General features: G+C 44.7%; 1 protein-coding gene across 1 annotated transcript; it reads left to right on the forward strand.

The window, feature by feature from the left end:
• The first annotated feature begins 62 nt into the window (after positions 1-62).
• Positions 63-27,863, forward strand: LOC144107073 (F-box/LRR-repeat protein 5-like). Its single transcript, XM_077640058.1, has 9 exons — positions 63-421; positions 1,384-1,521; positions 6,852-7,049; positions 9,600-9,741; positions 14,532-14,729; positions 16,278-16,537; positions 17,472-17,554; positions 20,302-20,784; positions 22,613-27,863. Exons 1-9 carry the CDS (start codon positions 338-340, stop codon positions 22,839-22,841), a joined length of 1,815 nt encoding a protein of 604 aa, XP_077496184.1. The 5' UTR covers positions 63-337; the 3' UTR covers positions 22,842-27,863.
• The last annotated feature ends 98 nt before the right edge of the window (positions 27,864-27,961 follow it).

A 27,961-nucleotide genomic window follows, 5' to 3' on the forward strand; every position in this document is an offset into this window, starting at 1 on the left:
AACTGCCGTCTGTTGCCATGGCGACAGCGTTATGCTTGTGTCGCCATCTCTCGACAGCCCAGGGCAAATCGAAAGTGCCTGTGCATCGCTACCGCTACACTGCAATGAAAGAGTCAGCTGCAGCGCGGCTGCTCGCAGTCTTGGGTGTGTAGGGAAGCAAAGCGGTTAGACGCGAGCGTGAATCAGGGCTGTGACCTCTCCGAGCATCCAGCGCGGCCTCCGGTGCGTCTCCACAGGCGTGTCGCGAAGCGAATCTGCGTCAAGGTTGTCTTGTTTGGGCGCGCATCGTAATAAGAAACCCGCCACCCGCATCCTCGGGTTTCCGCGGACGTTCAAGATGGCGCCTTTTCCTGAAGAAGTGGATGTGTTTTCGGTGCCTCATTCGCGGATGAAGCGGCTCGTCGAGGTGTACAACGAGAAGGTACAGTGCACAATCACACGTCACGCGCTGGGCGAGCTTGCCTAGTGCCAGCGAGCTTCAGTTCCGCTTGTTGGCTGCCTGTGCAGTGTAGTCGCCTAGCTCACTCGGCGCGCCGACATGTATTGCAATTGAGAGCTCTTTCTCGGTCCGCACCTATGCACATTGGGAATTGATCGTTGCGAATACATTTCAGGGCATTCGGCAATCTTCCCTGCTGTTCCGTCGTTTACAGTGAGCCTTGTAATTAGTCGTGCGAAGAGCGATCCCCGATCTCGTCCAAGCGGCATGTTAGCTTTCAAAAGCAGCTTGCGCGCGGTTTCGTTAATGCAATTTAACGTAGCAGTGCTGCGTAGACATCGCTTATGTTGTATGAAACAGCGTTGCTTTAACCCGCACAGTGTTAAAGAGCGCTTCATTCTCCGCTCCATACGGTACACCTGTGTCGTCCAGCTCGCTTGGCGTACCGGTCTCTAGCGGCGTTGGTGTTTTCGGAACGGCTTCTGAACTTACATTTTACGAATCACGATTTCGCTGCCGTAATTGCATACACCGCTGTCAGAGAGTAGGCATCGCTGCCTATTACCGTTAGATTGATCTGAATGATCAGATCCAGCAAAGGTTTCGCCCTTAGGCGCGCGGGCGGGCCGAATAGCTCTGTGGCGGTATGAATAGCGGTGTGGCAGCTGGGTACATGCAGTGCATCTCCGATGGTTAGCGGAAACGCGCTTGTGCAATCGCCTAAATTACCAGGGCTGTTCCTGGGAAAGCGTCAGAGCGCGTAGGCGTGCCGACTTGGCAGCGGGGCGCTTCCAACGAGTTTTGCTTTTTCTGCGGTGAGCCGGCGGCTGTATCGGCGTGCGCTTCGGCACGTATACGCGGTTTAGGAGCGTTTTTCTCCTTTCCATTTCATTTGTTTTACCTGTCACCTTAACGAACTTTTGCACCTCTGACGTATCTCACAGCTGGGTTGCACGGACTTTGCCGACTACGGTGCCTTGGAATCGCTGCTGCACGAGTTGTACCAGACCTTTCGGGAGTTCCGATGCCACGAGCAGATCGAGAACCAACTTATCATGACCAAGTTGAAAAAGAAGCTGAAGGTAATAATTCTTGGCCTTAAAGATGCTTGCCGAGTCCACTTGTCAAAAAAAAGAAAACTTCAGCTTGTAGACGTATTATTAGTAAACCAAAATACTACTTTAATTTTTGTGCATTACTTGACGATCATGTAACTCCGTTCCTTCAGCCCAAGACCTATTTGCTTTAATTTTTCATTCAGTGACATACAGATGGCTCAAATGAGAAAAATTACCCTTGTTCAGGAATGTTTACTTGTGGGTAAACATATTATAGCATTCAGCTCATCTCCTTACTGCTTAAGTAGGAGTGCATTGTGTGGATATTTTGTTCAGTGTGAAAGCCCTATGCCGATAGGTAAACCCGAATCAAGATCTTGTGATGTTTGTTGGTTTGTGTCAAGTGAAAGAAGCAAATATAAATAAACCGAATAAATATCCGTGACTGGGATTCGAGCCCGTGGCAGCACGAACAAATCAGCTTCGCTGGTGACTGCACGATAGCACTCGGCTATCGCCGCAGCCGAATACACCTCGTATTAAACACACTCTTGTGCTATGCACTGCACATTTGTTCTCTTCATTGCCTTTCATCTGCGGCACGAAGACACAGGTGGAGAATTCTCTGTTTCCATCGTCGTCGTTATCGACTATACAATTCTTTTGCACATTTATAGAATTTAGGCAAAAACTCTCTCATTTTTTGGTTATGTTCATGTGTTTAATTATTAGGATTTGGTATTGCAAATGTTTCTTGTAATATGTTCTATCACCCATTGTATAGTACAATGCTTCATACGCATGTTTAGAGTGCTGTAGTGATACATTCTTGTGTGCATTTGTGACATTTTCTGCCAACTGCAGAGCTTGACATCATTCTTGGGGTATGGAAAGTAAACCGCAATCAACGCAAAAGTGGATGCTTGTTAAAGTAGTGTACGCTCCTAATTTTGGTAGGATGTTTTCTTCTCTACAATGATGCGGAAGACAGTACTACGCATGAATCACTATGTGGTATTCACCTACGACCGCTAAATAATTTATAATCAAATTTTTTCTGTCATGCTGCTTCGGTTTCAACAGCCGAATGTTGGCTGTGACGTCAACGAGTGCTTTTGTGTCACGTGAGGAATGGAAAAACGTCCATATAATCGCTGCTTCATCATTTTAATATACTGCAGTGCTGAAGCCAGCCTTTCTCAAGAGCTGGAATGACAGCAAATGTGGAAGCACCGATTATATTGATGTGACCTGTAAGAACACGTTGACATCACAGTCCTCTATCGGCTGTTGAAAGCGAAATAGCATGAGAAAGAAACGCGATTATAAATTATTTAGTGGTCGTAGGAGAATACCAGGCGGTAATCCATATATAATAATGCTTTACGCATCATTACAAACAAGAAAACACGCACCCAAAAGTTAGGTGTCTATACTCCTTTAAGATATTCTTTGTAGCCACAGGCTAATCATAAATTATGCCACTGTATTCTGTAATGTGCTGTTGATGCACTCTTCACAAGTGTTTGGAGCACTGTACAGTCACTGTCAGAAGCTTATGAATAGAAAACTTTGTGGAAGAAATTTATTTTCATCCAGGATAGATTACTTGAGATTTAATGGGGAATTATGCAATTCACATTCTCAAAGCTAGGCTGCATATTATCAATGTTGCGAAGCTGGGCTTAGTTAGTTGCTAGGCTGGGTTGCAAAGGCAGAGCAGTGTTAGGTTGCTAGGCTTGGTTGCATAGCTTGGCATTGTGAAGTTGCCAGTCTAGGTTGTAAAGCTAAGCTTGGTTGCATGCAGCCTAGCGCAAAGCCAGGCAGTGTGCAAAATTGGTGCCGAAATTCTTGTTCTGTTAATTTTTTTGTTTCTCAGAGGGGCAACCTCTGTTACTGTACTGTGCAGACCTAAATAGTGTGAAAATTAACAAATGGCGGCAGTGGCAGCTAATGTATTTGACGTGCGTTTGATTGGTCTTGTGAGTGGACTGTTCAGTCTTATTTTTTGTCGCAGTAGTTGTTGCATGCCGGAGACTAAAGGAAAGTTTTGGCATGCTTACATGGAAAGTGTGTAATGTGCAGGCAACATCGCATATAAGTAAGAACCAGCCTAACGGCCGGCTTTTGTTTCAGGAGGGTTATCTAGCTGGCGAAACCTGTGATATGGAACGTGTTACCCCAGCTTCCTGTATTATCAGTGTTTACCCATGTGTGGGTTAGGAGACAAAAAGACTCTTCCTAACCAGTTAACTTGAGGTCTATGGTGTTTATATAGAAAGGTATTGGTACTTCTGTCAACCAAAGCACTGCCTCATTTATCCTAAAATCTTGCTCACAGATGACACCATTTGGTCGGTTTTGTGTAGCACCGTGTTTGTTGCAGTACTTTTCTGCTTGATCTAAAATTAAGGAGAGGAAAAGACATTAGCAATTTTACAAGGAGGGCAGTATCCAGGACCTAATGTAATAAAACAGTAGTAACCGAAACAATAATAGTTATAATAAGGACAGTAATGTTCCTCAGCATTTGCTCATTTTGCTGCTTCCCTATTGACGTTAAAATGGTACTGCTGCCTTGTTTTTTGGCAGGTTTCCTCACAATAGGATTTCTCAGTCTATGTGGAAAAGGTGCAGGTGTATGACGTGTGCTTAACTGAGCACAGAAAATATTGCTGCTTCAGCATTGGGAGCAGTGCACCAGCCCGTTATGCTTCATCCAGTTTTAATACGATGGCGTTAAAGGCCTCATGAGAGAAAAAACGCGGCAGTGTCCAGCGGTGTCTGTCATAAAATTAGCTGATTTGTCAACAGGGTGTGTTACATTTTGAGACCATGTGACATGTCTAAGTTGGCATGTGCGCTGGTTACGTTACATGGCTGACCGCTCTGATGGGCTCGGTGTCAGTTGGAAGGTGCGCCTGGTTGTGTGCAGGTGTGTCTAGACAGCTGAGGTTGGAATAGAGCTAGAATCAGTGCTGCATCTGTCTGCTGGAATGGAAACCTTGCAAGCAGAGAGCGTGACCACGGAAGTAAAGTCGGGCTCGGATAACCCGTACTCGGATGTGTCGAACCTGTATATTTCGAAATACTGGCCGTATTGAACAAGCAGATCATCCCCTTGAAAATCCTGTGTTATGTTGTAGGAAAGTTGAGTAGTATATCAAACTTAAACTTCACTGACAAATTAAAGTGAACAAGGGAGGGGAAAGCCTCAGGGTGCTAGCCAATGTTTCGACAAGAGGACTTGTTTTCGTCTGCGCAGACAAAGACAACGTTGGCTAGCACCCTGAGGCTTTCCCCTTCCTTGTTCACTTTGTGTCGTCAAGAAAGCTATCTACATACGTTTTCCGTACCATACAATTTCACTGGTCATTCGATAAATTGAACTGTAGGCACCTGTTGGCAGCATGCCAGCACTGTGAAACAGTGTGTTGAAGACGAAGTGGGGCGTACTTGACAGTGGGGCTTAGCTCCTATTTCCTGTATTCATCTTCCACACTGCATCACCGTCATGCGATGAAGCTAACTTAAATAAAGGGGTAGTTGTGAGTCTGGCGTACCCGTTCGCCTAACTACAGGTACTAGTAAAGCTTAGCGGTGGCCTCCGTCTGGCATGCTTCACATGCTCTACTGGGCTGCGGTGCGAAGCAGGGTAAGCCTACAAGCGCCTAGCGAACGGTGCGTTGCCATCATGCTGGTAGGTAGCACATTGCTGCAAAAAGCACGTCACTAGCCTGGATGCAGTGTATTATTGCTTCTATGTTACAGATAAACTATATATCTGGGTTCAAATGTATGTCACTAAAGATGGAGTATCCGCGGCTGCACAGGCTCAGCGTATGCGGTGACCAGTACCGATGGACAAGAAGAAGCAGGCCAATCAGACTTTAATGCTCTGGCGTTCTCAACACGTAATGTAATTAATTGTCCCATAAATTAATTTTAATAATGCATCAGCATTAGGAGGGTCAATGCAGGCGGTAATGGTGACAGCCATCACGTGCACGTGATGCGGTGCGAACTTTGTGAAATCATCACAACCTGCCCACCGGATTGCGAGCAAACTGCTTATTGTGGCCGGTGGCAGTTAAATTAATGATTGGACTTGAGAGGTTGCTTGGGGAAAGCAGCCTGGGTCTTGCAGGCTCAGTGTTTGAAACAGCCGCCAGCTGGAGCAGTGGCGCATTGTTAACCGTTGTACCGCTATGCCAAGAGTGGTATGAGGACTTCTGGCGATCTGTGTGTGTAAAGTAGAGAATGACCAGTTCCGCATATTGACCAATTAACCAATTAACACTATCGCGTCACGCACTTAAAGGCGGAACTACAACAGAAAAGGCTAACGCATTCAGACAATCCACCGAGGATAATATTGGGTTTTGAAAAGGAGCTATTTTTGCCCTGCCACTCAGGTGAAAATCATGATATTTATTTAATGAAAGGGACTCCGTAATTGCCGCTTGGAAGTGAATAGCGGTACGGCCTACCCTCAGAGATGCACAAAAGATCGGTTATTGATGTCGTCACACTTGTGTTGTGAGAACAGTCAGTCATGGCAACACGTGTATTTCATTTTCTGGCCTTTCTGGTTTGTAAAAGCAACGTTTTGAGTGAAAGTCTGTTTGTCGAACCTCGTAATTTATTTATAGAAGCTAATTTCAATTTGTCTTCAGGGCCGTTTCAGTGCCATATGCATTGTGGCCTGCTCCTGTAGCCTTCATCTTGCTAGCAGTTTTGAGAAAAGTGGGCAAGGCTTATCAACAAAGCAGGAGCAGCCGTGGTGTACTTTCACTTTGATTTCACAATAATGCGTTTTTCTGAAATCAGTATTAACACAACTGCCTTTATCGTCATTGCAAAATTAATTGAGTTAAATAGATGAGAATAGAACCCTCCTGTGATGCATCCTGCATACAAAGAAGTTAACAGGGCTGATTTCAAATTTTTTGACAGATGGAGGAGATGTGAACAGACATGAAATCCTTTATCCCTCTGCGTGCCTTTCTGGGCTCTTCTTGCATGTGGCTCCTAGTTTTAGCTGTGTGACTTTGTTGCTCTATGCCCTGCAAATTTATCCATGTTTGGCTAAGCCTATTCTGTAATGGTTGAAGTACTTGGGTTTAATTTTAACAGAGCAAGCAAGGGCATTTTACTAATTTCAGTAATGTACAAAATGCACCATCAAGTGCTGCGTGTGTGTGAGAATTTAGAGCAAAGGATTCAATATTTTAGCCACAAGGTAAACTTATGCTGTTCTCAATTAGGTTGTCACACCCTGAAGTGGTATGAAAATGGTATTGAGAATAGCATTCACGTCATGCTGTACCTATAGCTATCTCTGTTGCTCGCAGGCACTTTCCATTCATGATTCAGCAGTCTGCAACTGTCACAGCGACAACCGTCTGTCAGACATGCTGGCGCTGGTTCGTGATGGCTATTCCTGTACCAACAAGTCGGCCACCGAACGCCTCAACTATGGGCTGAGACTTCAGCACGCACTGATTGAATTCACGGAGAAGTTCCTGCCACACATGAAAGAGGAGGAGGAGGTCTGTATTTCTGCATGGAACATTATTTTACCCTTAAAGCTGGGCAGCACTGCTTGCATACTATCTGCACAGTCTTCCGTACGTTTTGCATGGGTGGAACATAGATGGGCAAAATGAAGCACCTACATATTTCATGCTTTCGGGCTTATTTGAAAGTGTCTGTATTTGGTTAAAGATTTTAATTAAATACACGTGATTGTGCTTATTAGGAGCATACCATACAAGAAACATGATGGTGCTTGCCTTTCTGGCCACTGGATGACAACAGCTTGTAGCTAAACAGGGGCACTCTTTGTTGCCATTGTTGCTCGTTATTTATAAACCAAAGGTGAAATGCATGCTAGAGGAGAGGAGAGCAGGGTTCAATTTAGCATGCAGTCAACAAACACTAACAATAGCTCAATGTATTCCAGGTTTAGTGTACACGGATGATGTGGTACTTCTTGCAGAGTCAAAGCGAGCCGCAACTCCTTTCATATATCAGTCTGAAGGCAGCAACGAAGATTGGATTTGAATACAGTGTTGAAAAATAGGGCGCTATGTTATTCAACGATAGCGGGACGGTGACAGTACCTACACAGGGACTTGAAATACCATGCGTGGATAAGCACGAATGCATGGAGATGTGGATTAATGAAGGAAAGAGAATGTATAAAGATCCAGGATGAGCGTCTCAAGGCAAAAAGATTGAGGAACATGGCCATAGTGAAGTATAGAGCCCTATGGGGATACTAGAGATATGAAGTAGTACAAGTACTGTGGAAGGATGTAATGGTTCCGATGCTTAAATTTTGCGAACACAGTACTGTGCTTAAACTCTGTGTGATACAAAGGCCAGAGATCAACCGAAGAACAGTGGGCAGATTAGCTCCGGGTCCCGTGGAAAGGTAACAAGTGAAGCTGTACAGGCAAATATGGCTTGGTTGTTCTTTGAGGCACGGAAAGCACAGAGCAAAATATTATTTGAGGAATGACCACGGAAAACGCATGAGTAGAAGTGGCCAGCCGAATGTATCAGTTATTTGCACAGTAAAAATGGAGACATGCGATGGAGGAATAGGAGTGGAAAGCTTATGACAGGCTTCGTAGGCAACAGCGAAAAGAAAGTTGTCGCAGTCGTGAATTAAAGGATGTCCGTGAAACTGAGGGGACTAATTGGAGACAAAAAAAAAGGGAACAGAAGAATTATTTCACAAATACAGAGCTGGAAAGAGCAAAACCCAGAAGGAAGCGTTATGTGAGATTTCAAGAGGCAGTGACCTTCTAATTTAAGGCTAGATCAAGTGGCCTCTGAGCCAAGCAGTATAGAAGTTAGTATGAACTGTGGGGACCTGCCCTGCAGCCCCCTGTGTTTGCTTTCCCGCGAGGCACCGTGCAGCAGCAGCCTCACCTCGAGGAGGAACGCATTCCCTTGTCAGTTACATTAACTGGCAAGGGAGGGCGCCAGCATCGCTGCGCGTGAGACTGCTGAAGCCCGCGCGCGGGAGAGGGGGCTTTGGCTGGGATCGTCGGCACGAGCGGACGTGTCGCTCGCGGCTCCACTCTTCGCTGGCGGGGCGAGGAAGCAACGGGGAGACCCGCGCCCGTATAATGTCCCGTCCGGCCTTTGGAGTATGTATCCGTTGCCCTAGTGCGGGCGAACATTCGCTCGGAATTTTGCTGGTGAGTAGGACGACCCTGATTCATTAGCGTACCTTGTTGCTAGCTGGCGTTATTGTTGCTGTTGCAATAAATGCCTGTTTGTGTCAGCCAATGTGTCGTTCCTTTGTTCCCTCATAGCAAGGCCCGCCGTGGTTGGCGTGCGCTCTGTAGCGTACGTGATCACGGGGTGGCGTACAGGCGGCTTTGAACCGTGTCAGGCGCGATTGAGTGGGGAGAATGTACTTATATCTCCCCAATTCAACCCCACAGAACAGGGAGATGATATTTGTGTTGCATTCGATTGCAGTGTAAAAAACGTTAAACACATTATCGTAGACTGTAAAGCTATACATGTAGACATCAAAGAAAACTTGGTGAGCCTTCCAATAGCCTTGGGTTCAACAGCAACAGTAGTGGAGGTGAGCAAAAGACTAGAGTACTGGTAACATAGAAGCAGAATGGATAAATTGCATGAACCATCTCCGAAATAAAAGTAATATAGCTTGGAACATGGAAATAGCCTGGAACAAGGGGGAAAAAAAATAAACAGAATAGGATTTATAGTGTAAAAAAGGAAAAAGTACAAAATAAATAAAGCAGCCACTAATTTACATAACAAGGTGGCACTCGCCACCACCCTAATTCAAAGAGGATGCAATAGTATCTATCTATCTATCATAGCCATGCGAAACACGAATGACTATCTGGAAAAGTTGCTTTTTTTTTTTTTTTCCGTTGGTAGGCTTTTGTGATGTGAAAAGCAAAAAGGGGGGGGGGGGGGGGGAGTAGATGCAGTGGAACAGGTGCTTTTCAGTACTAGTAGTTTTCTAAGTTTTCTTTTTGTGATGGTAATTACTTTTTTCAAGCATCCATCGGAGCATTGCTGATATGCTTCCTACATTCTTTTAGGTCTTTCAGCCCATGCTGATCCAGTACTTTGGATACGAGGAGCTCAAGCTGCTGAAGGAGAAGGTGATCCAGGAGCACACCAGATGGCAGGAGCAGTGTGCCCGGGAGAAGTGCTGCGTGGAGCTTGAAAATATTGACCAGAGTGAGTTGACGAGAAGCAGTGCACCTCACTTCTACTCTGCTTTTATTATTATTTATTTTATTTTCACATACTGCAGCCTCCCGTGAGGCTTTGGCAGGAGGAGGTGAGAAAGAAATGCACAAAAAAATTGTAACAATCAGTAGCATAGAAGATATTGTGAAAGCACTAGGAAATATGTCAGCTACAAATCACAGAATCTGAGAATTCTTTCAAAGGTAGAGACAAGTAGGGCTAGGAAGAGAGTTCCAAATTTCTACATGTGCAAAGAAAAAAAAAATTGTATTCGAACAAATCAGTATGTGGACTGAAAGGAGAATTGTTTTACTGATGATAGCTTCATAGTGCTGATGGTTTACATAAGGTGCCAAGTGCCTCGAATCGTGGAGAGTTAACGTGTACAAGAACTTGAAGCAATCAGCGCTATCACGTGTGAAGTGGTTGAGTTCAGACGCACAGTTTCAGATCGGACAGTTTGGTGTGCCTGTATGGTCAGATTGAGATGCAAAGACGGCAAAGTGGATTAGGGAACAAACACATGCTAATAATTTCCTTGTTAAAATTAATAAAAGAAATTGGTCTTGGGCAGAACATTTCATTGTATATAGAGAACAGGTAAATCGGTAGTTCTTTAGGATGAAGAAGTGAATTCCGAGTGAGGGCAAGTGACCAGGAGACTCCCGACAGTCAGGTTCAGAGCTGAGATTTTAACAAATTTGTGGGGATAAGAATGCTGCAGCCAGTATGGGACTGTTCTAATTGGAGATCTATGGGAGTGCCCTACGCTGGACATCGAGCTGGGCTGGTGACGATTTCTGGTCAGAGTTTGCCCTCTTTGCTGAAATCGATGGGAGGCAAGGAATTTGTTTTGAGAAACTAATGACACCATTTGCAGAACCATGCTGAAGTCAACAGAAGCAAGCTGCGGACTGAAATAGTGCAAAATTTGAGTGTTTGAGTCTGGAAGCTTTTGAGCCAAGGAGAATGTACCAATCACCAGTACCAAATCATTGCAGTAATCTTTGAATCTACCTGCGAGAGAAGCTTCAGCTTGCCACCTGTAGTTTTAACTGACACAAGGCAGCAAGTATACTGAGCAGTTGTCATCAGTTAGCATAAAGAAATGCATTGAGATTGAAGCAGTGCCTGCACAGCTAACTACTCAGAGGTTTCACTAAGCATTGTCCATTGGCTTTCATTGTGAGTCGAGCTGGAGTTGCTTTAAACTAAATGATGTTATGGTTATAGTGACCCTGCAGTGTCACATTATTCGAATATCCTCGTGAGACCCAGAGTGCAAATTTTAATGCACTAGCATGAGAGGTCCCGTTCTCAAGAAAAGCTGATGTCTGTTCATTCAGGTCACTAAAAAGAAGGTGGATTACAATGAAAATAATTCCAAATAAATTCAATGCAGTTACCACCTGCCCACCGTGGCACTGCGCGTCAGCTCAATGCTCGAGAGGTACACAACTTCCAAAAGAACTATCTGTGCAAAAATGTGCCTTATGTAAACTAAAGAAGAGTAGCCCGGACCTCACAAGCCCCACCGGTGGCTGTGTTTGGAACAGCTACCTGCCGGGGCAGTGGCAGACCGCTTAACCGCACCACTGTGCCGGTAGCAATATAGGATTCCCTGTAATTTTTGAATCTATGGAAAAAAAAGGAGTACTTGCGCTGGAGGGATCTTTGATGCTATCACATAGTACTCTTAAGGGAAGGTTCAGCGTTGTCCAAGTTTTCTGTGATTGTTTTTTTTTTCTTTTCAAATTCGTATTTTATGACAGTGTGGGTTTCGAAGCACAAATGAAATAACTTTTTCTATGCTTCAAACTTTTGACTGTGTGCTGGAAAATGTTCAATATAGAGAAAAGTACAAAATTAGAGCAGCTCCTCTCTTCGTTCAAATACATGCCTATGTGTATTGGTTGCACTGTTATGGATGCTAATAACTGCTTAAAAGTGTTTTACCGCCTCTTGAAATGTCAGTCCGCTTGCTTCTTTTGTAAAATTACCTCACATTGACTCCCATCTTTTTGAAAGCTCCTGAAGATGAGAAAAATGACTATCTGTGCTAACGAGATGGCAACGCAGGTTTTTAAATTTGGTGAGAAAGGATTTTTGACCGCACCAAACATCCTGTCATGGCTGCCGCATCTCAGATTCAGTTGTCCATTATATTTAGGGCCCTTTGTTTTCAGGTTTCATTTTTTTCTGAATTCAAGTATTCAGGGGGTAAAAATCTGGCAATATTTCTTTAGCTCAGATTCAGGTACAAATCATGTTACATATAAACACGTGTAAGGGTCGCACCCACGTACAGACTGCACCCTGCAGCCACTAGATGGCAGCGCATTTCGCACAGGGCTTATTAGGTGCCCGTCCCTGGCTTTCTCGTTGCCGTTGGCGTTACCGATGGGTGCGCTAGCACCCACCAGTTTTGCCGGTCAACCTGGGTCGCATAAGCCTACGGGTGGCTCTGTTTGGAACAGCCGCCTGACAGTGCAGGGGTGCACCACGTGACCACTACTCCAGTGCACCAGCAAAATAACCCCGAAGGCTAAACGCCTAAACAACTATCAGTGAACCTCGCGTTATACTGTCGTAACCATCCTGTGAGTTTTTTTCCTCCGCCGCGAGCTCCCGCTATCCATATCGACACCAGTATCACCAGCTCCAGCTTTTTGTGGCTGTCAAAGGCTTGGGAGTTGTGGTAGCGTGGTAGTTCACCGTAGTTGTGGCTTTCATGTGCTGCCGCCGAGTGTTGCAGTTTTAGCATGATTATGGTTTGGTTATGGTTTATGGGGGTTTAACGTCCCAAAGCGACTCAGGCTATGAGAGACGCCGTAGTGAAGGGCTCCGGAAATTTCGACCGCCTGGGGTTCTTTAACGTGCACTGACATCGCACAGCACGCGGGCCTCTAGAATTTCGCCTCCATCGAAATTCGACCGCCGCGGCCGCGATCGAACCTGCGTCTTTCGGGCCAGTAGCCGAGCGCCATAACCACTCAGCCACCGTGGCGGCTAGCTTTAGCATGATGGGCAAGCACCTTAAAAGCTACACAGCTGGGAGTTTGCTGTCAAACATGGCAAGCGTGCGACAGGCAGGAAATTCGACAAGGACGAGAAGTGTGTACGACGATGGCGCAACCAAAAGGATGCATTGAGGAACACAAGCTGCAAAAAGCGTGCTTTCTCAGGCAAGCCGTGCAAGTTTCCTGAACTGGGAGAAGAGCTGCTCTGCTATGTGATGGAAGACAAAACAGTGACAGCGGACATGCTTAGTGACTTCTTGTGGAATGAGCATGCAGCAGAGCACAGCACCAGCTCAGAGTCGGAAGACTCTGTGAGTGCCGATTGAACGTAGAATAAATGCTGCTCACTCCCTGATTGATGTGTTTTACTTAAAAAGAACAATTGTTTCACACGTCACGTATATGGGCCGCACCCCGAAAATTGGCCGTCGAATTTGAAAAAAAAGTGCGACCCTTGCATGTGTTTATACGCTGTTCAGCAAAAAATTAAATAATTTGGACTCTATTGGGTCATATTTTGCAACAGAAGCAATTACTATACCTGCTCGATTCTGTTAGGGACATAAAATACTATATTTTTGCACATTATTTTGTAAACAATATGGAAATGGCAGATTGCAGTGAGAACTTTTTGCAAAATCAGATATTTGTTTTTTCTCATTGATTACAGTTATTCCACCAAGTATATTATCGTATGCTGCATGGAACTTCCACATCTATGCAAGACCTACATGCCTTTTTTTTGTACACTTTTTTTTTTGGACAACATTCATTCAGCATCATGGTAATCATTTTAGCCTTGGAGCTGGACGTCTTACCATGTGTAGCGCTTAATGCAGTGATGCCAATAAGACATCTGGGCAGTCAGTACCTGTGTTTTGGCTTCTTGATTCCAAGATTAAATTTTTGAACTTAGCCTCAAATTAAGGGCTGCCACAAATAAAAAAATGTTAAAAGAAGTTTAGAAGGATCAGTTTACTGATAAGTCCTCCGGAATACGCACAGGCTGCATGCTAATTTTTGTGTGATGTCTTCAGCTTTGTCCAGCTTGGTTTTCTAGAAGGCTTTTTGTTGGGTTCAAATTGCATTTAACCTGATTTTTAAGAAATCTGTTGTGGGTGTATAAATTGGGTAAAGCTGGGTTTTACCTCAAAATGAAGGGCCCTAAATATATTAGACAAATATTTCACTGCCAGGCCTCAGCAGAATATTGTCTCTTGTGTGCAAAACAGTGAAAGTAAAAGCGAATCCATGCACGTCATGCAGATTTAGTAATAAAGAAAAAAGGTTCAAACAATAAGAAGCAAAGCTGTACGTATTCATCGTGAGGCATGAAGCAAGAATGTTTGGTAGGTGGTAGGGAAAGCCGCCCGTTCTTGTGAGCACAACTAAATGACCAGATAATGTCACTTATGTAGGGGGTGCAAATGAAGACTGGTGCAGTGGTGCCACCTGGTAGCACAGACTGCATATTTTGTGTGCTGTTATTTACTAGGCGAGAAACAGCCTAGTGGATTACGGTGTTCGTTTTAAAATGTCTGCACATATCTCTAAAGGCTAAAAACTGGCTAGTGGTTAATGCCAGTGCTACAGGATGCAAGAAGTGCATGGGAGGATTATTCAATGACTGGGGGTAGTTGCTATGCAGTTGGTTCCTGTAAAGTTCATCTCTGTAACTGTTGCATATGCCATAGAGGGATCGTCCCCAAATAAACGGAGCGCCTAGTATAGGGGGCTGTTCCTTTGTGTCTTGTGCAGAGGCTGACAGTGACGAAGATGACGTGGACGAGCCGCTTCCATCGTGGACTGACCTGCCTCAGGAGATCTTGCTTGACATCTTCTCACGTCTTAATGCTCATGACCGCTCCGTCAGCGGTGGTGTCTGCAAGAGCTGGTACAGTGTCTCTCGGGAACCAGCCCTGTGGAAAGACCTGATGCCTGTCCACTGGGCTCGCGGTAAGCTTGGCCAGAGACTGTCACAATTTTTCTTGGCAATGGAGTGAAAGCTGCAGGGCCAAAACACACCCTCTCTTCCTGCACTGCAGAATACAGTTCCTAGTTGCAGTTAGTAGGTTTGCCTTGAAACTTAGTTTTTTCCCCTTAAAACTTAGGTTTCCCTTATAGCCAAGCTATCGTGCTTGAAAATTGGCCATTTTCGCGAAGCCTTCAGCCAGTTTTTTTGATACCTGCGGTCACAAGAATATTTTCTGAGGTCAGTGCTGGGTTTTTTTTTCGGGGGAAATTTTTCTGGATGTGACTAAAAAGACCTTATATAGATACCATATCTGAAGTTTTCTAAAATTCGATTTTTTTTTTTTTAGATTTATGTGATTTGAAAGCTGCGTCCCTCTCTAAAAGAAGGTAGACATACCAGAAAACAGGAAGATGGAATTCAGTATATTGATTGGTTCCGAGGTTGGAGTTACGCAGAGATTGTCTGAAGTAAGCTATACTAGAGCATAATTTCATTACAACAGGTATTCAGATATAACATACCTATCTGCACTGTTTGGCTGTTCTTCCTATCGCTGCCATTGACTTAGCTTCTTTTGCTGCACATTCAGTTAAAACGTGTATCTGGACAGAATGAACCAAATTAGCAGGCTGGTGAGCTGGTTTGCGCTTTGTTATAGAAGACTTTTTTGCAGTGAAGAGTGCCCAATATTAACGACCCATGGCAACAGCAACAGCTGTGTTGGCAGTTGCCGTTTTATTATTACCGTACACTGCCGCATGTTGGTCGTCTTCAATCCCCAACTAGCAGCGTTCACTTGCAAAAAAAAAAAAGTTGATGTTGAATGTGACTTGACACTCCATTTCCCTCAGCATCCCTAGCAGGTAAAGGAACATAGTTCTTCATAAACCCATGCTTGTTCAACTTTCATTGATTTCCCATGCAGGCACCTACTATTCCCTTAAGTGCTTGAACAGCGTGCATACTTCCCTCATCATTTTGACGTCACAACATACGCACAGGTTTGGATGTCTTACGGCAACGGTAATGGTAGGGATGGAGTAATCGCAAGGCCAACTTTTGGAGGCTAACAGAAGTCAAGGATCTTAAAAGAGTGCACCTTCTACATTTGCATGTTCTACCCTGACTGATTAGTGCACTGAGTGGCAAATTGAACTGCTGAACTGCCAACCGCTGCCGGTGACCATGGTGCTTTGGATTCCGGTGCTACACATTTTTATGCATGCATGCACGCTGCATACATTCCGAAAATCAGTGATGATAAAATGTGTGCCTATGCTACCTATTGCTCTTCCCTGAAAGCGACCGCCAGTGTGAGCATGTTGTGTAAGCAGCTATGATGGCACACAGTTCGAAATATCGGTGGCAGGACTGATCTGCTCATGAGTTGAGTTCTTTTCCTGCACACGGAGCTGTATGCATCCTGGACACTATTTGGATACTATCACAGTCTTGTCTGTTGTAACAAGATTGTACTGTAGTAATATGCAGAGAACTTACTGAGGGGTTCATTTACTTGCCTTCAATAGGAATATGGGACAAGGAGCCACTGTGTCCTGAGCCATATTACAAGAGAAATCAACGCAAGTGGCATGCCGACGAAGACGCAGACTTTGACGAATCCAGCGGGAGCTCTTCGGATGAGGATTCAGCGTGGAGCTTGGCTGCAGACACCTTCAAGCGGGAGGCAGCAGTGCTGCACTGCTTGGTCAAGCATTTCTTGCCCATTGTCGGAAGAGGAGTGCGAAAAATTGTCCTCGCCAGTTCTCATGCCCTCAATAGCCGCCTGGTGAGTGGGTTCTCGTACACCTATCGATTGCATGTGGGAATGTAACTGTGGGCTCTCGCACCGAAGATATGGTTCATTCTGGGTAAACTGGCCTGGACGAACACCGAATTTGTACATCAATGATAATAGTGTGGAATGGCGTGCATAGCAAGTCTACTTTTCTGTAGCAGTTCCGCAGAAAGTGAATTCCAGTTACTAATGATTGCAGGAAGGAAGAAATAATAATATGGCTTAGCCCAGATGGATGAGCTGTACTTCATGGAGCTCATTTTGCACTTAATGGTTTTCTGCTGCGGCAAATGGAAGCGATGGTGATGGAACTGATGCAGAAATCGAAAACATTTGAGAATATGGGATTCTGCCTGCAGATGACATTTTAAAACGAACTCCACATTTCTTTCCTCTTTTATACGTTGATTTTATTTTCAAGCACTATGCCTGTGTGCAGCAATATATGATGCACTGTGGTGCATCGTTTTCTGGCATATATATGTCGCACCACTGTAAACGATGCATAGACGAAAAATTCTGACAAAAGTCGTGACTTATGCCAGAGAATACAGTATATAGGTACTGTATTTGCCCAAGTAAAACGCGCACCCGTTTTACATGACCAAAAAAAAAAAATTGTAATTCAGTTTTTACCTGGATCTAACGCGCATGCAATTTTAAGACATATTTCCCTGAAGAAAGGTGCTTGTTGGAATTGGGTAGATATGATAGTACAATCTAGTAAAAATTAGGGGCTACAAGTGGTGAACCAATCAGCTTTTAAAACCTGTGGCTTGTAAAATGTGCCAAGAAAAAAAAAAGTCTTCATTGGAGAGCAGTTTGGTTGAAGCGATGTTGATGGATGTGGAATTGGGCCGTTTTAAACAGGCATTGTGTTTTTGTGCGCCTGACCTAGCCAGATGTAACCTGTTCTTGCTTACAGCTCAGGTCCATCCTGAAGCTGTGCCCTACTGTCTGCCACCTGGACATATCATACACTGATGTTGGGGACACTTCCTTTAAAGGGTAGGCAGCATCGTTATTCCTATTTAGGCTACTGTTAAAACTGCAGCGAACAGCGTAGTTGCTGCTGCAGAAGAAATTGTTGCTTTTTGCATTAGTAACACGTTGTACTTGGGGATTGCATTTTTCAGGCTTTTCGGGATCAGGTTTGATTAAACTTTATCGTCATCAGCAGCCAAGCTATACCCACTGCAACACAGAGGCCCCTCCGATATTTCTCCTATTAACTTTGTCCTGTGCCAGCTGCGATCACCTTATCCGTGCAAACTTCCTAGTCTGATCCGCCCACCTAACTTTCTGCCACCCCCCGCTTCATTTGCCTTCTCTTGGAATCCAGTCCGTAACTTTTAATGACCATCGGTCGTCTTACCGTTCTTGATTTCTACTAGGATGTCATTGACTGTTTGCTCCCCTACCCACTCTGCTCTCTTCCTTTCTCTTAACACTGCAACTATCATCTTGCTCTATGCAGCTCGTAGCGCTGTCCTCGGTGAAATGTAACAGAGGAGCCAATTGCGACTTGGACAGGACACATAGTGCATAGTGTGGGTAAACTGCAAGTTGACTAAGTTTGCAAGAGCGAGTTAAATGAGGTTTTAAATGTGGGACCCAAAAAGTTGGTTAGCAGTATAGAAACGTGTGCATATTGGTCGCTTAAGTTGTGATGGAGGGCTACGGGACATGCACTTCTTAAGTTCATTTTTGGATGGCAGCGAATGGCACCGAGCTGCTCGACTGCCATGCATCTTACTCGTAAATCTACTCTTGTTGATGTCATAGACTGGCAAGTGTTGCGCTTTACCATGTTCAAGGAGCTCCCTCAAACTTTTTCTTTGCTCCGAGGAGTGCGGCTGAGCTGAAGTGGTGCAATTTTTTTTGCTTTTGGAGCAAGTCAGTGCTTGCAGTAAAAGAGCAATATGCTGGCCAGAATGTTTCCTTACGGGGCCACTTGTGTAAACTCTCCTGGTAGTATCAAAGTAGTATTTCTTGGAAGAAACTTACTGTAGTATTTCTTGGAAGAAACCGATTGTCTCTGTTCCTGTTCTTCGTTTTTTTTGGTTGCTCTTACTGTTGCATCTCTTAAATGAGTGTGCTGTCTTTGCAGAATGCTTGATAATCTTTTGTTTAGGCGACACCGAGGAAAAAATGAAGTTGGCCTCTTTTGTTAGTTTAAGGTGTTCTTATGGCAGCAAAACTACTTTCACATAAGACCGAACTTTTATAAATAAGAAAAGGCCAAAAAAAAATGAAATTCAGGTATCGCCTCCACAGGCTCTTTTCACGAGCAAACTGCGATGACATCAAGACAGTTCTTTTGGTTTAGACGTCTGATGATAGCCGTTCACTTCCAAATGGTGATCACTGAGTCCTGTTCGTTACTGGCATCACAAGTTTGAGTTGAGTGTTGGAGAAATAACGTCTCATTTTAGTGCGACAGCACTGAAGAGTGCGTTGTCTGGTTCTGCAGCATTGGCGTAGAAAAACGGAGTGCAAGGGAAAAGAGATGGGGAAAGCTGAGCTGGCTGAATATATAATATAATTGGTTTTGGGGGAAAGGAAATGGCGCAGTATCGTTGGACACCTGAACTGTGGGGTAAGGGAAGGGATAAAGGAGGGAGTGAAAGAAGAGAGGAAGAGAGAGGTGCCGTAGTGGAGGGCTCCGGAATAATTTCGACCACCTGGGGATCTTTAACGTGCACTGACATCGCACAGCACATGGGCGCCTTAGCGTTTTGCCTCCATAAAAACGCAGCCGCCGCGGTCGGGTTCGAGCCCGGGAACTCCGGATCAGTAGTCGAGCGCCCTAACCACTGAGCCACTGCGGCGGGGCAATGCAGAATCCGGATTCCTGGCACTCTCTTTGTGAGCTTAGCATAGCAGCACTGGCGTCGCCTGCCAAATGCCGCGGCTTAAAGGGACCCAGAAAGAGGCTCTCAATAAAGTTGCGATATGTCTGGGATGTTAAAAGACGCGCTTCATAATTATCCTCCAGCCAAAATTATTTTAATGCATTTGCTGGAAGCTGAGTTATCTGCAGACAAAATTTGAACTTCCGCATCTTCCCTCTCCTCTCGAACGCCAAAACGGCGGCGCTCCTCCGCCGGCCCCACTCACTCAGCCGCTCCCCTACTTCCGCCGACTGCGGCACGCGGGGAGTGGCCGCGGCAGCTGTAGCGTGTGACGTCTGAAAGAATTTGGCGCTGTGAACCAATGATAACCCCCGGCTGCTGACGTCACTTGCATGACGGGACATCGAATGCCAGGTTTTCGCACAAATGCCCAGCACCGCGTTTCGCCGTGAGGCGCGAAAGTGGACATTTTTAAAATTGTATTGTAAATTTCCCGCTCGCTTTTGAGCTCTCATACACGGCATGGACGCTAGGTGGCCTGTACTCTACATAGTGCATACATTTTATAGCCAAGCTCAAACACCCCTTTCAGGGGCCCTTTAACCGAGAAGGCGAGTAAACCAGCTTCTATGCTGTTGCAATAGCCGAGGCGCAGCGGACAAGGTCCTACAAACTGCTTTTGCATGTCAAATTATGCAGCTGTGGTAACTGTTGGCCAATTTTTAAAATTCAATTTCCTTTTTATTGTGTCTTTGACTCAACGTGGACATAAAGAGCTAAATAATCACTCCTTATGAGAACAAAAACTGGATGCAGCTGCCCTCAGTGTCCCTTGGACAAGAAGACTGACTTGCTGTCTCATCCATTCATCTTTCTACTCTCTCTCTATCTCTCCTGCAGACTTGAAGAATTTGGTGCCTGCTCTCAGCTTGAGTACGTTGACTTATCTGGCTGCTCATTGCTCACCGACGTCGGCCTCTGCCGTCTTGCCCGGTGTCTGCTCCGGCGAAAAGGGGTGGAAAATCCAGCGAATTTCTTGCCGGGCATCGATCCCTGTGACCAGTACAGCAGCGATTCCGCTTCATCAAACCTGTCGTGGAACTCCCTTGACACATGGGACAAGCTCGCAGCCAACGCAGGCCAATCCATTCCCTTTGTCATGCATACGAAGGGCCGTTTCTGTAATGGCTGTCCCTTCCGGAGCCGCTGCAGCGGTGTGGTTTGTGCGAAGGCGGAGCCCGACATCGCCGCTTCTGCCGGGGCAACTGCTGATTCTGCAAATAGCAAAAACACGACGCAAGAGAACTCAGGCGAAAATGTCGCAGGCGGATTGAAACACCTGAACCTTTCCGGGTGCTTCAACATTACGGACAGCGGACTTCTGTGAGTATTTGCTCCTTTTCTTGCGCTTTCAGGGAAACATTTTGTTGTCTCAGTGGCAATCCCACCGCTTCGGTCTGAGCGATGCCACTTAGCTACAAATTGGGACACATATGCGAATGGGTGAGAACACCTTTCAGAGCATATGTTCCCATTGATTCTTTGGCACAGTGAATTTGTTCTGCTTTTTGTTGTGTGTGTGTAATGTCGTGGTTCGAATGGCCTAGCTGAAAGCTTTGTCATTTTTATTTTTACACTTCATTTTCACACAAATATTTACTATGTCCCCATTTGTGCTAGTTTTAGTCTAAACTGGCACTTAGAAAGCTCCGATACAAGCTAGAAAGCATGATAAGAAGCGGGGTTCTGTGCCCTAGAGAGAAAGGAATTATATGCGTCAAGGAACCTGAGGACCACCTCAGTGCTTGTAGCATTTGGTTGCTGAGCTGATCACAACCGCTGGGATCGTTTCGATAAGTGATTTACCGATCCTTAAACTGTGTGGTGGCAGATTTGTTTTGTCAAGCCTCAGTTGCCTTAGCACATGACTAGTGCTTGTTAATTTTAATCATCTGCTGCGCCAGTTTCTTGTTTTAAGTTCGGAGAGGAGCAAGTAGTGAAGCTGTCAAGTCACGGGTTATCAGGCTGCTTGTAGAAGCCACCAGGAGCAGCCTGCAGACGTCATGCACTTCAATCATAATAATATTAATAAACTGCAGGATTTATTAATCTCTAACTGAGTAACTTACTTGCACTTGGTCACAGTGACATCTGTGTTTCATGGTGCTCTTTCGTGCCACTTTCCTGAACATTCATCAAAACCAGATTAATCCCGTATTCGTTTTCATGCGTTCACAGACTGCTTGCCTAAAAAGTGTTGACATTTTGAATTGCTGGTCGTGAATATTTTGTTGCATCAAAGCAAAAGGCTATGCGATTGTGAATTATTGTGAAATAATTCACTATAGTCAAATACAACTTAAGAACGCAGCGGCATTTCCCCGCCAAAGGATTCCCTTCCAGCAAATGGTGTCTGCTGATCCTCGTGGCCCTGCTAGTGTGACAAAGGAGATGGTCGAGGATAGACCTCTCTCTCTCCATTGTGGCGCCGCTCCCTGCATTGTCACGCCAGCAGGGTCATGATAATCGGCCGACGCCATTTGCTGGAAGGGGGTTCTTTGACGGGGAAATGCCACTGCGTTCTTAAGTTGCGTCCGACTGTAGTGAATTAAAAATTAGCTCACTAAAGGCTATTTTGTGCAAAATACTGCAATTACACCGACAAATCAGTAGTTGATGTAACAGTAAATGTCATACCGAGGGGGGTGGCGGGCGTGGATCAGAAGTGTAGTTATGTAACGTTTGCTGCACTCAGGTACATTGAGAATGTAAAATGTTCTCTTGTAGATTAGCAAGCTAAAACACTGGTGTCGGACTAGGGTCATACAGGACTGTTTTTACAGTGCCAACCATGAAAGAATACACCATGGGCCTTCACAACCGTTGCATTTGTGTTGTGCAGTCCCTTATTGGAGGCTTTCACGATTGGCATTGTAGAATTAGTCAGATTATTAGTGATTGACAGTGTTCAATGGCGAAACTGGATTCAGCCAAGGTACCGTGGCCAAATCTTGTAAATCAGTTACTTCGAATTGGAGGACATGGGATCGAATCCCTCCTGGGATTCGAGGGAAAGCAGATTGCGGCGCCATCTCATGCTAAACAGCCTAAACTGAATGGGGCAATGCGTACACCAGTGCTGACATGTCTTAGAAACAGCTGTCACTGTGAAAACGTTCACATTGATAATCTTGTGCCACATTTTCCTCAGGTTCCTATCCAACTGGGACCTGCTAAGCCACCTCGAGTACCTCGATGTCTCCGGCTGCTTCCAGCTGACCGGCGATGGGCTGAGGGAGCTCATGTTGGGGACACCGCGACTGGAGCCCAGTCATCTCTTTTACTGCAACTACGTGGACAACGGCCCATTCAAGGACTCGGCCAATGGCTGCCAGAACCTGCAGTGCTCCTCGCGAGCATGCTGCCAGTCTGGGGAATAGTGGCCTGTATGTCGCGGAATAAAGAGCCTGCCGCGGAAAGCAATCTTCTCTCGTAGCCAAAGGTTATTTTAGGATGTGATGGGGGTGAGCGCAAGGGGCTGGCTTATTGACCCAGTGCCACCTTAGCGAGGTAGAGGCAGGAATTTTGAACAGTTCACGTTTGCTGCCGAATGTAATTAGCTGGAGGAGCAGGTTTTTGGAGTGGAAGGACGGAGTGGGGTTGCTGGCTTGCAGTGGAAAGGAGTTGGCGTGAGCAGAAAAAGGATAACAAGAAGGTTGAAATGGGCTTGGTCAGGGTGAGAATTGGAGCCTTCATTCCATTAATGTTGAGCTTTTCTCACTGAGTTTTATCAGCTCTTGTGCAGTGTATCTTTTCTGTAATTGCATACACATTGAACGTTATGCTTGAAGAAACAAGTTAGGGATAGTGGTGGCCTGTCCGTAGTTGTGGGTGTGCATGGTGTGCTTGTTTCAGGATATGTCCCGTGCCTGGTAATTTGTAACTCGTGCATATTTGGTCTTTAGTTATAAAGTTTGTTCTGTTACACCACTGCTTATATCCAGGTCAAATTGGCATAGACAAAACTGACAGAAAATGAGAGCATATATATTTGTTTATAGCCTAGAGAGGTGATGCAGTTTTGTGTGAGATGTCATGGCCATTAGTGATGGTATAGAACATGACTGAAGTTCAGTATATGTATACATTTTTCTTTTTATTTTGCTTCCACCTAATTTCAACCTATGTTTTCTCCTTGAAAACCCTGGTCGTTTGAGGCTGCGTTTGTATCTACATATTGCTAGGTATTGCAGTGATATGTTTACTATGTGAACTTGATCTTTGTGATTTAACAAAAGCTAGAAAGAAGAGTATGGAGTTTGAGTGTGTGCCTAACAGAAAGTTTTTATGTACAGAGCATCAAGCAAATTAAAGTGGAGAAGCTCTGGGAACACCCTTTGGCAGATTGTCGAAGTTTCTAAATTTGATTCAGGTTTAGATGCTGGAATCACACTGGATATCCTTTCATGACACGGTGAGAGAAGACGGCAGCTTGTGCACTTGTTAGTTCGAACGGTATGACGGCTGCTTTGTTTTCAGCTTTGTGCCATAGTCATTTTGGCTGGTCTTTTTAAAAGCCTGTTTTACCTTAATGCTTTCACCTAGTGCGACCTTAAAAGGCGGACTAATTTGCATTTACACTGTAGCTCGTAGCATGCCGCATGCTCGTGCAAGCTTGTCGGACCGAAACTGGAAAGTGTTGACTTTTCTGTTGGGTGTTGGATACTGATTTTATCTGTTGTACCTGTTCATGTCTTTCCAGTTGGGGAGCAGGTTCTCACTGTCATGAGAGCAGGTCTCACGATGAGAACTTTTTTGTTTTGCTTTGATCTCCTTGTTGCCGAAGCAGTTTTTTTTTACTGCTGTAAAGGAGGTGTGTAAGGTTGTATAGTTCATGTGTAGAGTTTTGCGAGGAAGTCACGAGAAAGTTCTTGGCAATAATATGTTTGTGCATCTGTAGTGAATGGCACTGACTGTAGAGCAGTGAGGTTTCAGTCATTTTTCTTTACTGAATTATTTTTTGTGACCACAGACTGCATCAGAGAGTGCTCACTTCGCTTTTTTTTCTTTCTATTAGAGGCAACAAAAATGCTTCCTGTGAAGTATGTCACTGTGCATTTGTAATGCATTGGTGTAACAATTTTCTACTTCTCAAATGATATCTGCACGTGTCCAGCTTGTTATCTGTCGCTTATAACCAGTGGCAAAAATAAGTGCTATTGAATTAGGTCAGCTTAGCTCTAAGCACATATCATCTCTTAACATACTGGAAAGCTGGGTATAAAAGTTTGTTTCTGTCAAGGCCAGCCTGTGACGTCATTCTTGACTTATCAGTGGCCCATAAAATTTTCTTGTGTGCGATGTTATATGACCTTTCGGTGCCACTTCAACACTCATGGAAATTCATGGAAATGTCCTAGTCTCTCGTAAGATACTCCTCCTAAAGTCAGTTCCGTGGAAAACACATGAGGCTGAACATTTGTGAACTTGCCACGCCAGTCTTCATCTTAAAGTCGTCGTCGCTGTACATAGTGTACATAGAGGAATTCTAACTTGTTCGTGCTTTCTCATCACGGTCTTTGTGCAAGATGCATTTCTTGTTGAGTTTCAATTTTGTGTAGTGCTGGTCTTTTCATGTGCATTTTAAGGCACCTGACCTCTCCCCCTTTGTATTCGTGACAAGGAGAGCTCGTTTATCTGAATCCAAGTGAAATCAGTGTCTTGTGGCGTCCTCTAAGCGCCGACTCAGTGAACACTTTTGAGGCATACACGTCGTGCACCTGCGCATATGCCAGATATTGTCTTCGCATGCATATGACGCCAGATCTGTGTCTGCCAGATATGCGTGCACACGCTGGTAACAACGTGCCAGTGTGCATCAATCAGAGGATGCGGCTCCCGTGACTTCCGGAGCAATTCTTGAGGCTGACTGCTCCTACTGGCATTGCTGTTTTTTCCTCTGCACGAATTGTCCGATCACACACGTTGGTGCATATGCCTCGCAGGTGTCCACGGAGTCTCTGCTTTTGCCTACATTTCTGCTGTCGGCTTTCACAGTCATCCCTTGCCATAGTTTTTGTCTGAAGTGTGCAGCGGGAATATGCAGAAGTAACTTGCCATTCGTGCAAGTGTGAGTAGTCGGATAATGTTGCCTAGCATAGGTGGTGATGGAGATGCATGTAGTGGTGTGAAACTTGGTCGTGTGGAGTACAGGCTTCCCGCACTGTAGTTGAGGGCAAAAGTCTCTGGACTATGTATTCCATAGACGAAGCTAATATCTCTTATTATTAGCCGCTGGCTGGTGACCACAAGGATTTTTACTTTCCCCTCGAGAAGTGTGGTCTCCAGCTGGCAGTTAATAATACAGCTCCTGGCTTTCTTTAGGGAGCACGTGCTCCAGAGACTTTTGTTCTCAACTGTATATTGCTCTTTGATTAATAGCAAAACACGCAGCGCCATGTGCACATTGGGGTACTTTCACAAGCTCAGAAATTTCAGTTGAATGCATCAAAAGAAAAAGAATCAGTGGAAAAGAAAGGAAAATATTGCATCAAAGGAAAGAAAAAGAAAAGAAGATGGTGCGATCAGGCACGGACAGTGCTCTTTGCTGCCACCAGGTGCCCCTAACGTGCAACTTGCTAAGCCGCCACTGAAAATGCCAATGACACTGTCACACCATGAAAATTTTCCCTCGTGTAGTCTTTCTTTGTGACCTTGAGCACTTGTTTCACATGCATTATTGTTTTTTCATTGAAAAGTGGCGGCAGAAACTTGTTCCTTGATTTTCTTTTGGCTGCCACCGTCTTTGGTTTTGCAGGCTTCTCATTCTTTCATTTTTCCTTCATACTTCCCTTAGTCTTTCTTTTCTCCGTCAAATTGCTCGGTACTAGACATGGTTCATAGGATGTGCAAACAGGTTTATGCAAGGTGATGCACATTCCAAGTGACGAGAAATGGTCATGACATACGGACCTTGAGTCAAAGATTGACTCCAACTTCAAAATTGTGTCAAGTTTTTTATTTTTAGTTCTTTTTTTCTGTAAGTTCATGGCAAGCCAAGTAAACCACTGTTTCATTCACGCCTGCCATGATAAGTATGAGCTCTCATAACTACCAGTGGTATATGAACTTGCATTGTTGCTTAGTTTATGTATTTGCATACATAGTCTAGAATGCCTAGAAAGTGGTTTTGCTGGCATCTAGGCTTGTTTTGCTATCTCTGTGTTGAGGGTTTAGTTTTTATCTTATGATTTTTTTATTGCCTTTTTATGCATGTATCTCAGCTGCGACTTCATTTAATGTATGTGGTCCAGAGGCCCATCTCTCTGAAAAGCTTGTGATTCTATGAAAGCTTTCAGCTAGGTCTCTTGTTGCTCTTGAGCAGTGTTCAGGAAAAGTTGTCAATGTGTTTTGCATTAAGTTTGCTTTAATGTACCTCTGTGTAGCTCGCTGCTTGGCTTGTTAGCAGAGAAGGACGTGATATTTTTTCATTTTTCCTATCCGGAGCACACTGGTGCGTGTGCATTGTTGGTATTAGCTTGGCTGTTTAGTTGTTTGATTTCAGAGCTCTATGTTTTAATGATTCCACTGTTTCTGTGTTCTATGTTTGCCACCCTATATTTTTTAGTGCATGGAGGCCCCACTAGTAAGCTTTACGACAGGTGCCCCACATTTCTAGTGGATGCATAGAAAAGGTCTCGAGCTAAATATGTATCTCTCGTGGCAGCTTTTTCTATGCTACTAAGAACGTGTGTCCATTTATTTCTTCTGCTAAAGGGAAGCACTTACCTTTCCAGGCAGCACAGAAGGTTGAACTTGCAATACGATGTAACTTGGACTGACAAGGCTTATTGTTTTGGTCTCGAAGGATCTGGAAGATATGGTTGTCTTGGAACCTGCTTGTAGTTACTGAGTTAAACAGTGTGGCATAAGAAAACTTGTGCCCCTGTCTGTTTGTCAGGAGGGAAGGCACACATACATGAAGTGTTATTGTGGGATATGAACTTGTGGCTACGTCATTGACTGACAGGACTGACAGATCGCAAAATAAAAAAGAAAAACAAGTAAATCTGCCACAGCAAACTACCCTTGCTATCCACTGCTTTCAGTTAGCGTACATGTGCCTTTTTAGACCATGTGATTTCTTTGACACTGTTGCCCGCTTATTTAGTGAGACAAATTGCAAAAGAAATTTTTAATGTTTAAATTGCTTAGAGATTGCAAAGTTAAACTGGAAATTCTGAATCCAAGCTGTCATTCTTTTGGGTGGTTTCGTGTTTGTTGCTAGGGGGAGCCACAGGCAGCGTGCATTGGTTGTTGGGGCAAAGTTGTGATGCTGCTTGAAGTGTGTTGTTGATGCGAGTTGCAGGAAGCTTTGTCTCGAAGCCATTTGCATGACTTTGTAACCTTTTGATCAGTTTATTCACAAGTGTTGGAATAAAATCAAAAGTTTTAATGAATGACTATTGCCCTCTTTGTTCTGATGCTTTTGTAGCTAGATTTAGATACTTTTGAAAGCAACTAGCTTCCAAAAATTTGCTTCAGCTACGAGTGGCTAATT

The sequence above is a fragment of the Amblyomma americanum genome, chromosome 10, assembly GCF_052857255.1.
Source record: "Amblyomma americanum isolate KBUSLIRL-KWMA chromosome 10, ASM5285725v1, whole genome shotgun sequence".
Taxonomy (NCBI): domain Eukaryota; kingdom Metazoa; phylum Arthropoda; class Arachnida; order Ixodida; family Ixodidae; genus Amblyomma; species Amblyomma americanum.

Coding starts and splice junctions, on each gene's coding strand:
- LOC144107073 (XM_077640058.1), top strand. CDS start 338: ATGGCGCCTTTTCCTGAAGAAGTGGATGTGTTTTCGGTGCCTCATTCG. Junction 14,730..16,277: donor GCCTGTCCACTGGGCTCGCG/GTAAGCTTGGCC, acceptor TGCCTTCAATAG/GAATATGGGACAAGGAGCCA. Junction 17,555..20,301: donor GGGGACACTTCCTTTAAAGG/GTAGGCAGCATC, acceptor TCTCTCCTGCAG/ACTTGAAGAATTTGGTGCCT.